The 12175-nt window shown below is 47.0% G+C and overlaps 1 protein-coding gene across 1 annotated transcript in view; it reads left to right on the top strand.

The window, feature by feature from the left end:
* LOC144503050 (hemicentin-1-like) overlaps positions 1-12175 on the top strand; it is a 390871-nt gene that overhangs the window by 284521 nt on the left and 94175 nt on the right. Inside the window, exons 61-66 of the mRNA XM_078227553.1 lie at positions 2262-2411; positions 3391-3550; positions 4397-4521; positions 6588-6771; positions 6872-6969; positions 10024-10299. Coding sequence (XP_078083679.1) covers positions 2262-2411; positions 3391-3550; positions 4397-4521; positions 6588-6771; positions 6872-6969; positions 10024-10299 — 993 coding nt within the window. The remainder of the gene's footprint in view (positions 1-2261; positions 2412-3390; positions 3551-4396; positions 4522-6587; positions 6772-6871; positions 6970-10023; positions 10300-12175) is intronic.

Below are 12175 nucleotides of genomic sequence, written 5' to 3'. Positions count from 1 at the left end.
CCCTCTGGACATTTTTGTATCTCTCCCCTCTCACCTTAAACCTATGCCCTCTAGTTTTAGACTCCCCTACCTTTGGGAAAAGATATTGACTATCTAGCTGATCTATGCCCCTCATTATTTTATAGACCTCTATAAGATCACCCCTATGTCTCCTACGCTCCAGGAAAAAAGTCCCAGTCTATTCAGCCTCTCCTTATAACTCAAACCATCAAGTCCCGGTAGCATCCTAGTAAATCGTTTCTGCACTCTTTCTAGTTCAATAATATCCTTTCTATAATAGGGTGACCAGAACTGTACACAGTATTCCAAGTGTGGCCTTACCAATGTCTTGTACAACTTCGACAAGAGGTCCCAACTCCTGTATTCAATGTTCTGACCAATGAAACCAAGCATGCCGAATGCCTTCTTCACAACTCTGTCCACCTGTGACTTCACTTTCAAGGAGCTATGAACCTGTAATCCTAGATCTCTTTGTTCTATAACTCTCCCCAACGCCCTACCATTAACTAAGTCCTGCCCTGGTTCAATCTACCAAAATGCATCACCTCACATTTATCTAAATTAAACTCCATCTGCCATTCGTCAGCCCACTGGCCCAATTGATCAAGATCTTGTTGCAATCGGAGATAACTTTCTTCACTGTCCACTGTGCCATCAATCTTGATGTCATCTTTAAACTTAGTAACCATGCCTCCTATATTCTCATCCAAATCATTAATATAAATGACAAATAACGGTCCTAGATATCGGTCTGTACAAATCCTTAGTGGTGAATGAACAAGCTGATAAGGTGGTTAAAAAGACAAATGGGTTACGGGTTTATAAATACAGCAATAGGAAATAAAAACAGAGAGATTGTGCTGGAACTTTCTAAATCGCTGGTTAGGCCTCAGTGCCAGCCTTGTGGACAATTCAGGGCACCACACTTATGTAAAGGCCTTAGAATAGAGGAGGTTTTACAGAAAGTTTCTCGGGATGAGAGGCTTATGAAGACAGGTTGGAAAAGTTGCCTGTCTGCAAGAACAACTCAGCTAGTCCCACTCCCCCGTCATTGTCCTGTAGCCCTGCAAATCCTCCCTCAGCTGGTGCTTATCCAGTCCCCTTCTGAAAGCACAACCTTTCTGGGTGGATCAATTGTGATGGGTGAAGTAGCCTCCCTCATCAGTAAAGGTCCTGAGTGGGGAGCAGAAATCGGCGAGAGATGTCCATGAAATGCGCTACAATCGACTCTCAGTCATTTCTAACATTTTCGCTAACTCGGGGCTGGCCCACTCACCAGTATTCTTGGTTTCACCCATCGGCTGGCTATCACAGAATTCTGATAATATTGATCAATAGGGGAATTGTCCACAAGACTGGCACTGAGGCCTAACCAGCGATTTAGAAAGTTCCAGCACAATCTCTCTGTTTTTATTTCCTATTGCTGTATTTATAAACCCATAACCCATTTGTCTTTTTAACCACCTTATCAGCTTGTTCGTTCACCAATAAGGATTTGTACAGACCAATATCCAGGACCGTTATTTGTCATTTATATGAATGATTTGGATGAGAATATAGGAGGCATGGTTACTAAGTTTAAAGGGGTGCACTGGTATTGTCACTGGACTCCAGTAATCCAGAGACTGGGGACTCGGGTTCGAATCCCACCGCGGCTGATGGTGAAATCTGAATTCAATTAAAAAATCTGAAATTGCAAGTCTACTGATGATCATGAAACCGTTGTTGATTGTCGTAAAGATCCATCTGGTTCACTAATGTCCTTTATGGAGGGAAATCTGCCATCCTTACCTGGTCTGGCCTATATGTGACTCCAAAGCCACAGCAATGTGGTTGACTCTCAATTGCCCTCTGAAATGGCCCAGCAAGCCACTCAGTTCAAGGGCGATTAAGGATGGGCAATAAATACTGGGCCAGTCAGTGACGCCCACATCCCCTGGACGAATAAAACAAATCTGACAGAGATGTGCCTTTAAGGTTTAGGGATCCAATGCAGAGCAGAAAGTATATTGAAAAGAAATAATGATTTAAATGGCTGATTCAGTAGTAAATGTCAAAAAGGAATTGGATCTTTAGTTAATGAAAAAAAACATTTATGGGAAAGATAGAGGAGTGGGACTAATTGGTGATTCAACCAGAGAGCCAGATGGGCGAAATGGCCTCCTGCTGTGCTGCATGATTCTAATTGAATGAGAGAATTGTTGTACAGCTATCTCTTTTATTTTGCTAAAATTTATATTGTACTGGAACTGTGTTCACAGAGAGCAGGAACAGCCGGAATTGGCATATTCTATCCGGGGGCAGTAGACTGCAGACCATCCAGTTACAGGTTTTCCATGCTGGGAATTACACCTGTTTGGCGAGGAATTCTGAGGGAGAAGTGCGTAAACATTACTCACTGATTGTTCAAGGTAAGATTGCCCTGCTTCTCATAGAGACCGATAACGTGTGAAAGAACAGAATCCCCAACAGCCCCAGCGGAAACGTTATTTCTTCTTCATGTAAATTCTCAGCGTATTCCGAATTGGCTGACGGAAAACACTGGCTGAAACCCAACCCCTCCACAATTGGCTTTCTATTTACCCTTTGCTTCTTAACCGTCCACTCCATTGCAATCTCAGGTCACGTGGGCATTTCATGGAATCTAATGATCTCATAAACACGAAACCGGTTAACCTCCTTTCGGAATGCTCCCCAGTTCACCCTGCTTTTAACTGAGGCATCACACAGACAGAAATTACTGGTTTTCCCCCAAAGTAAGAAGTTTAACAACACCAGGTTAAAGTCCAACAGGTTTATTTGGTAGCAAAAGCCACACAAGCTTTCGGAGCTCTTCGCGCCTTCTTCAGGTGAGTGCGCAGGGGTCATCACAAAAATGGCGGCACTCACATCAAAGAGAAAGGTCCCAGGTTTTGTGGGAGGATGATTCTCCGCTCCCACAAGCTGTGGGTGGGTTTGGTGTTGGCCGGTTGAGTCAGACGTAAGGGTCAAAACTGGAATTGCACTTGACGCCAAGCCTGTTGGCCCTGGTCCCGATCAGGACCCCACCCACTCATGAATATACTTAAGATCAAATTGACATTTTATGACCGGGTTTGAGGCCAGATTCCCGGCCCCCTGGAGTGCGGCCCAGCGAGAGGTCCAGCCTTCCTGGAAAGCTCAAATGCTTTGAACAGCTTTGTTTACACTCAATTTTCTTATGCGGGTGAAAACACGGCCTTTGAACTTGTGAAGACATCCATTGGTCACCCTACCTGATTCTCACCCCATCACTTCCCATCCACTACCCGTCTAACCATCCAATTTCCCCAACACTAATCAGCAAAGTGATTTTCCGAATTGAATGACACAAATTCTGTTCATTTATCTTCCTCTTCTCTCACTGACCAGTGTCACCGAGCATCCTTGGCTCAAATGTGCCCAGTGAATATGATGCCGTGGTGAATGAAGATATCAACTTGGAATGTGTGACTACAGGGGAACCACAACCCATTCTAAAATGGCTCAGAGATGGCCAACCATTAGAAACACTGGGAAAAGCAAACTTTAAGTGAGTGCGTATTTTTTTTGCATACCATCACTTAAAATGTTTATTTTTAAGATGTGACTGAGTACAGTGAAGCTATTTTCTCTGGAGTTTAGAAGAATGAGAGGTGATCTCATATAAAATTCTTCAAGGGTTTGTCAGGTGTGAAGAGGCCATTCCCCAGGTTCAAAGTTTTAACATTTATTTATTAGTGTCACAAGTAGGCTCACATTAACACATCAATGAAGTTACTGTAAAAATCCCCTAGTTGGCCACACTCCGGCACCTGTCCGGGTTCACTGAGGGGGAATTTAGCACGGCCAATGCACGTCTTTCAGACTGTGGGAGGAAACCGGAGCACCCGGAGGAAACCCATGCAGATACGGGGAGAACGTGCAGACTCCACACAGACAGTGACCCAAGCTGGGAATCGAACATGAGACCCTGGCGCTTTGAGGCAGCAATGCTAACCACTGTGCCACCGTGTCGCACTATTGGAGCGTCAAGAACCAAAGCACTGCCCACTTCCCTACCCTTGTAGCCCGGCAATTTCTTTCCTCCAGGTGCTTATCCAGTTCTCTTTTGTAAATCCCAGTGTAATCTGCCTCCACCAAACTCTCAGGTAAGCATTCCAGATCCGAACCACTTGCCGTGTGAAAGAGGCTTTTCCTCATGTTAACTGCTTTTGGTTCTTTTACCAATCGAAGTGTCCTCTGGTTCTCAACCCTTCCACCAAGGGATTGGTGGTAGAGGGCACTTGGTGAAGCCTTGTTTCACTAGGCCTCAACTGAGACTGAGTGAAGGAATTGGAATGTAGAATGCTGCTGGTTCATTTGGTAATAAGATATTTGTTTTCTGCTCATTCTGTAGTTTGTCCTCGGATGGTAGTTCCTTGGGTATAAAGGGGCTTTTGCCTTCGGACACAGGGAGGTATACTTGTGTGGCACGGAATCCCGCTGGGGAAGAGACCAAAGTGTTCATACTCAATGTACTTGGTAAGTGAACATCCCGACTTATCATGTCCTTGCAGCTTATATCCTGTGGCAAAAACTGTCAACTCAAGTGCTCGGAGATTCCTGCCTCTGATTGTGACCTTATTGAGGTGTCAGGAGTCTAAAGATGTCAGGTTGGAACTTGATTCTGGGATTCCTGCCCCCATTCCTGTTTCTGGTAGTTCTGATCATTGCAGGATGGGGATATCGGTCGCGAGCTCACACTCAGCACTCCTGACATTGCTGTCTCCATTACGGAGTGTTCTTTCTAGCAGTTTTACAATGCCTGTGTGTTTATTTGGATAAGGTTAAGAGGGGCTGTTTTCACTGGCTGAGTTTAACTGACAGTTTTATCAGGTTACAAGAAGGGCAATTTTTTTCAAAGGGAATGATGGATGTCTGATTTTGGTTTTTTAAAATTTTAATGAAAATGAGCATTTCAAAGACTTGCCGGTGATGTCATATGGCTCTGTCTTCTGTGCCTATGGATACTGGATGAATAGGCAGAGAAGGGTCAGGGGAGTGGAGTGAGGGCTAGAGGGCCTAACAAGCATGATTGGAACTGGACTGATGTCCCAGTCAACGAATGAGAGTCTTCTAACCTACCGGCCTTGCCGTTAGGCCGCCTCCATTGCTGCCTCAGGCCTGTGTCTGATCTCCAGCCCATGCCCATCTCCCGCCTACATACTCAAAAACTCAGGCCAAACTCCTACAAGATCCTGTAAAAGCAAAATGGGAGCTCCATGTTGACTAAGTAGGAATTCCAACTCCCCTTTTTCCTCAGGGGCAACTTTTTCATTTCTGGAAAATCATTTGTACATTATTACTTTACACACACAACTCAATATTTATGGTATACTTGGAACAAACAGAATGAGCGGAGGGTCACTATTGTAGTGTAAGTGATGTGGCAGCACCCAGCACTGAGACAATGACCAGGTAAACTCTCATTTTGATGCTCGATGAGGGATAAATATTGTCCAGGAGCCCCTCAGTGTTGCATTGAATATCAGCCTAGGTTATGCGCCCATGTCTCTGGTGTGGGATTTGAACAAAGAACAAAGAAAAGTACAGAACAGGAATAAGTCCTTCGGCCCTCCAAGCCTGCACCGACCATGCTGCCCTAACCCAACTAAAAAAAACCTTCTGCCCTTACTCGGTCCTTATCTCTCTATTCCCTCCCTATTCATGTACCCACCCAGATGCCTCCTAAATGTTGCTAATGTGCCTGCTTCCACCACCTTCTCTGGCAGCGCGTTCCAGGCACCCACCACTCTCTGCGTGAAAAACTTCTCCCGCACATCTCCCTTAAACTTTCCCCCGCTCACCTTGTACCTGTGCCCCCTTGTAATTGACACTTCCACCCTGGGAAAAAGCCGCTGACTATCCACCCTGTCTCTCCCTCTCATAATTCTGTACACCTCTTTCAAATCTCCCCTCAGCCTCCGTCTTTCCAGTGAAAACAATCCTAGTTTATTCAACCTCTCCTCATAGTCGGCACGGTAGCACGGTGGTTAGCACTGCTGCTTCACAGCTCCAGGGTCCCGGGTTCGATTCCCGGCTCGGGTCACTGTCTGTGTGGAGTTTGCACATTCTCCTCGTGTCTGCGTGGGTTTACTCCGGGTGCTCCGGTTTCCTCCCACAGTCCAAAGATGTGTGGGTTAGGTTGATTGGCCAGGTTAAAAATTGCCCCTTAGAGTCCTGGGATGCGTGGATTAGCGGGTAAATATGTGGGGGTAGGGCCTGGGTGGAATTGTGGTCGGTGCAGACTCGATGGGCTGAATGGCCTCCTTCTGCACTGTAGGGTTTCTATAGTCAACACCCTCGAGACCAGGCAACATCCTGGTGACACTTCTTTGCACTCTCTCCAAAGCTTCCACACCCTTCTGGTAGTGTGGCGACCAGAACTACACGCAATACTCCAAATGCGGCCTAACCAATGTTTTATGTAGCTACAACACGATTTGCCAACTCTTGTACTCAATGCTCCCACACTCTCTTCAGAGTTTGCCTGGATATAATTGCTTTCAAGTGCCTGGATGTAATTTTGTTTTTCTCATCGTCCCCAGTGCCTCCGAATATCAGCAGAATCCCCAGTCTTCCTGAGGTCCTTACGGCAGTGCCGAACGCAATGGTCACACTGGAATGCAGAGCTGCCGGTACCCCTCCCCCACAGCTCACCTGGTTGAAGGATGGATTACCACTTGCCATCTCATCCCATGTGAGGTTGCTGTCAGCCGGCCAGATCCTGAGGTAAAAGAGTGAGGGCCTTTGTGCACTCGATGGAACGAAAGGACATTCTCAATGGTTCAACTATAAACCAGCGTGACTTGCTTTTGTCTCCTTCCTCTAGGATTGCTCAGGTCCAGATTTCTGATACAGGATCCTACACGTGCGTCGCTGTGAGTCAGGCAGGCGTGACGGAGCAGCATTACCACCTGCGAGTCCAAGGTGCGTCATCGGCTTTGAACAAAACATTCTCGGGAAAGATTGGGATTTAAACTTCCCTCCCCCGCTCAGTTCAGATTGTTTCTGTCCCACCTTGTTCAGGATTTCCCAATCTGACTATCTGGCCTCCTCCCAAGCTTCTGACATTGTTCCTCTTCAGTCAGCAGGACATGTTTGAGAGCCACTTGCAATGTGGCCATTATTCCATTTGTACACCCCCCCCCTACTCTTCCCCCCATCCCCGCAGCCAATGAGAGCCTCAGGGAGAGAGAAACATAGAGAGTCATAGAATCCCTACAGTGCAGAAGGAGGCCATTCGGCCCATCGAGCCTGCACCGACAACAATCCCACACAGTCCCTATCCCCATAACCCCACATATTTACCCTGCACATCTTGGGACACTAAGGGGCAATTTAGCATGGCCAATCCACCCAACTCGCACATCTTGGGACACTAAGGGGCAATTTAGCATGGCCAATCCACTGAACCCTGCACATCTTGGGACACTAAGGGGCAATTTAGCATGGCCAATCCACCTAACCTCCACATCTCGGGATACTAAGGAGCAATTTAGCATGGCCAATCCACCCAACCTGCACAACTTGGGACACTAAGGGGCAATTTAGCATGGCCAATCCACTGAACTTGCACATCTTGGGACACTAAGGAGCAATTTAGTATGGCCAATCCACCTATGTTCACATCTTGGGATACCAAGGGCAATTTAGCATGGCCAATCCATCCAATCTGCATATCTTGGGACACTAAGGAGCAATTGAGTATGGCCAATCCACCTAATCGTTACATCTTGGGATACTAAGGGCAATTTAGCACAGCCTATCCACCTAACCTCCACATCTCTGGATACTAAGGGGCAATTTAGCATGGCCAATCCACCCAACCTGTACATCTTTGGACTGTGAGAGGAAACCCATGCAGACACGGGGAGAACATGCAGACTCTGCACAGAGTCACCCGAGGCCGGAATTGAACCTGGGTTCCTGGCGCTGTGAGACAGCAGTGTTAACCACTGTGCCACCCTAGTAGATAGTGATTTCCTTACCAGTTACAAAGTCAGCATAGTGAGTTAGCACCACTGACTCACCAGGGCTGGCTGCCCTGCGAGATTAATGGGAAAAAGAGAATCTGTCCTCCCATCCCAGTGATGCTTGATGTAAGAACATGTATGAGAATTAGGAGGAAGTCATTCAGCTCTTCAAGCTTGATCCGCCATTCGGTAACTTCATGGCTGATCTGATTGTGTCCTCAATTCCACTGCCTGCCCCTCCCATCCACCCACCCACCCCACCATGCCCCCCACCCACTCCGACAATAATCCTTAACACTGCGGATGGTCATTTAAATGTCCAGGTTCCACCTGATTGCCAAACTTGGGTGAAAGGGTCATGGCTCATAATGCAGCAAGCTTGAAGAAGAAGCTGGGGTGAGAAGCAGTTGTGATTAACTAACAATAAGCATAGGTTTTAAAAGGAAGCAGTTTTTAGGAAATAGAGGTCAAGGGGTTAAATGTTGGAGTTTGGAGAGAGTTGACTATGGTGCAGTGGGGATAGAGACTAGTTAAGGGGCGATAGAAGTCTACAAGATTATGAGAGGCATGGGCAGAGTGGAAAGTCAGAAGCTTTTTCCCAGGGTGGAAGAGTCAATTACTAGGGGGCATAGGTTTAAGGTGTGAGGGGCAATGACTAAAGGAGATGTACGAGGCTAGTTTTTTACACAGAGGGCGGTGGGTGCCTGGAACTCGCTGCCGGGGGAGGTAGTGGAAGCAAATACAATAGTGACTTTTAAGGGGCATCTTGACAAATACATGAATAGGATGGGAATGGAGGGATATGGTTCCCGGGAGGATAGGGGGTTTTAGTTCAGTCGGGCAGCATGGTCGGTGCAGGCTTGGAGGGCCGAAGGGCCTGTTCCTGTGCTGTAATTTTCTTTGTTCTTAACATCAACTCCCACAGTAATCAGATCAAATCAAGTGATGTTAGTTGAGGGATAAATATTGGCCAGGACGTCCCAGCTCCTCTTCAAGTGGTGTAAGGGGCTTTTTATATTCGTCTCAGAAGACTGGTGGGCCGACAATACTCTTCAAAGAGTTTCTGGACGCTCCCCTCCCTATTTATCATAACTGCCCTGGGGCCTGTGCCAGGTGATGTCCAGTCCCCAGGATCTTCTGGCTCCTGCTCTTCAGGAAGCTCAAGGGCATTCCTCCCTTTTAGTTTATTTATTCGTGTCACAAGTAAGCTTACATTAACACTGCAATGAAGTTACTGTGAAACTCCCCTAGTTGCCACACTCCGGCGCCTGTTCGGGTACACTAAGGGAGAATTTAGCATGGCCAATCCACCTAACCAGCATGCCTTTCGGACTGTGGGAGGAAACCGGAGCACCCGGAGGAAACCCATGCAGACACGGGGAGAATGTGCAGATTCCACACAGACAGTGACCCAAACCGGGAATCGAACCCGGGTCCCTGGCGCTGTGAGGCAGCAGTGCTAACCACTGTGCCACCGTGCCGCCCCAGGTACAGTGCCTATCCCTGCCTCGGGCCTAGAGAAATAAATTGACCCAAAGATGATCCAATTCAAGGAACTATCTGAAGATTTTGCTTCAGGTTATGTTTTGGTGATGTTGCTGTTATCAAGAACTGTCCCAGGGATGAGGAACTTCAGTTTTGTGGATAGATTGGAGAAGTTGGGACCGTTGTGTTTGGAGAAGAGAAGGTTGAGAGGAGATTTGATCGAGGGGTGAGGTCTGGACAGAGCAGGTAGGAAGCCATTTTGAGGTAGTGAGTGGCTAGGATTGGGAGAGCGCTGCCTGAGACATGGCGGAGCCTGGATCAGTTGAAGCATTCAACAGGGAATCGGATTGTTACCGGAAAAGGAAGAATGTGCTAAGCTACAGGGAGAGGTTGGAGTGGCACCTGGTGAATTGTTCATCCGGAGAGATGGCACACACATGATGGGCTGAATGGCCTCTTTTTTTGCAATTCCGTGACTCTTTGATTCCCCGTCTCTTCCCACTCCCCCACCATCCTCATCCAGATCCTCCAAGGTTTGAGAATCCCAGAGACACTGAGGAAGTGATGGTGCTGAGAGGAGCTTCGGTATCCTTCACGTGCGATGTTGGTGGTCTCCCGCCCCCTACGTTCTCCTGGTTGAAGGATGGTGAACTGCTGGTGCCCAATGACCTGATGCCGGAGAGCAGTGGGATGAGGCTACAGCTGCCCTCTGTCAGCATTGATGACGCTGGATGGTATTCCTGCCTCGCTGCGAATGAGGCAGGCAAGGCTTCAAGACACTTCAACCTGATAGTCATGGGTGAGTGACGGGCGCACTGTGAATGGACGCACTCTTAAAGGGAAACTCTGATGATCTGAGCTGTCAGACAGTTCAAAGGTTATGTGGGTGTACACACCCCTTTTCTCATTGGATTGACATGCACTCTTTGTCCATTCAAGCTTATTTCCTCTCTCCACCCATGGTTTTAATTTCCCCTGGTTAACCAGTAACTCGATGAGCGTGAGGTAGTCAACAATAATCTTCCAGGTCTCTGGTAACTAGTGGAGTTGACCAAGAAGAACCAGTGGATGTGGTTTATTTAGACTTTCAGAAGGGTTTCGACAAGGTCTCACATAACAGATCTAAAGTTAAAGCACATGAGATTGCAGGTAACGTCTTGAGATGGATAGAAAGCTGGTTAGCAGATAGGAAGCAAAGAGTCGGCATAAATGGGTCGTTTTCTGATTGGCAAAGAGAAAATAATCGTGTTCCACAGGATCTGTGCTAGGACCCCAACTGTTCACATTATATATTAATGATTTGGAAGAGGGAAATAAATGTATTATCTCCAAATTTGCAGATGATACGAAGTTGGGTGGGAGGATGAGCTGTGAGGAGGATGCAGAGATGCTTCAGTGTGATTTGGACAGGCTGAGTGAGTGGGCATCTGCATGGCAGATGCAGTATAATGTGGATGCAAAGGTCCATTGACCACAAGTGGGATTTTTCCAGTCCTGGGGCAAGCTCGGCTGGAAAATCCCACCCTAGATGTCACGTCACCTACGTTACAAGAGGGACTACACTTTAAAACTACTTCATTAGCTGTAAAGTTCTTTGAGACGTCCTAAGACCATAAGACCATAAGATATTGGAGCAGAATTAGGCCATTCGGCCCATCGAGTCTGCTCCACCATTCAATCATGGCTGATATGATTCACATCCCCATTCTCCTGCCTTCTCCCCGTAATCCTTGATCCTCTTATTGATCAAAAACCTATCTATCTCTGTCTTAAAGACACTCAATGACCCGGCCTCCACAGCCCTCTGTGGCAAAGAGTTCCACAGATTCACCACTCTCTGGATGAAGAAATTCTTCCTTACCTCATTTGTGAAAGGTGCTGTAATTGTGAAAGGTGCTATATCAATGCAAGTCTTTCTTTCTCCAGTTTTAAGCCACAAATACAAAATAATCTCCCAGGCTATCTCAAACCACCAGTTTTAAATGACACAATGATGCAACATGGGTAACTTCACATTGGGTGGGCTGAGGGAAATGTGCTGAGGCAGAACATTGGTGGTGATGTGTTACGTTCACTCGGGGAGTTCAGGTTGCTGTGGCAACATGCACTTTGACAAGCGTGTTGTAGCCTGGAGCTAAGGATAATGATGGCGGAGGTTCCAGCTTTCTTTCCATCACATGGCTGACCAGGAATCTCTCCCGCTCTCACTGTCTGCAATTGGCGCGTGTTAGGAGGATTTGCAGGTTGATTTACAGGTTGATACCCAACACACCTTCCTTGGCCATTAAGATCTGGGGTGGGACTTGAACTCTGAGCTTCTGGCTCTGAGGCAGGGGCACTACAGAGGGTTACAGTTTCAGGATACAGAGGAGGCCATTTAGGACTGAGACGAGGAGAAATCTCTTCACTCAGAGTCATAGAGGTTTACAGCATGGAAACAGGCTCTTCGGCCCAACTTGTCCATGCCGCCCCTTTTTATTAACTACTAAGCTAATCCCAATTGTGCATTTGGCCCATATCCCTCTATACCCATCTTACCCATGTAAAAGTCTAAATGCACTACACTTTAAAACTACTTCATTAGCTGTAAAGTCCTTTGAGACGTCCTAAGACCATAAGACCGTAAGATATTGGAGCCTCTGGCACCTTGTTCCAGACACTCACCACCCTCTGTG

This window comes from Mustelus asterias, chromosome 13 (assembly GCF_964213995.1).
Source record: "Mustelus asterias chromosome 13, sMusAst1.hap1.1, whole genome shotgun sequence".
Taxonomy (NCBI): Eukaryota; Metazoa; Chordata; class Chondrichthyes; order Carcharhiniformes; family Triakidae; genus Mustelus; species Mustelus asterias.
This window is presented reverse-complemented; position numbering and strand designations above follow the sequence as displayed.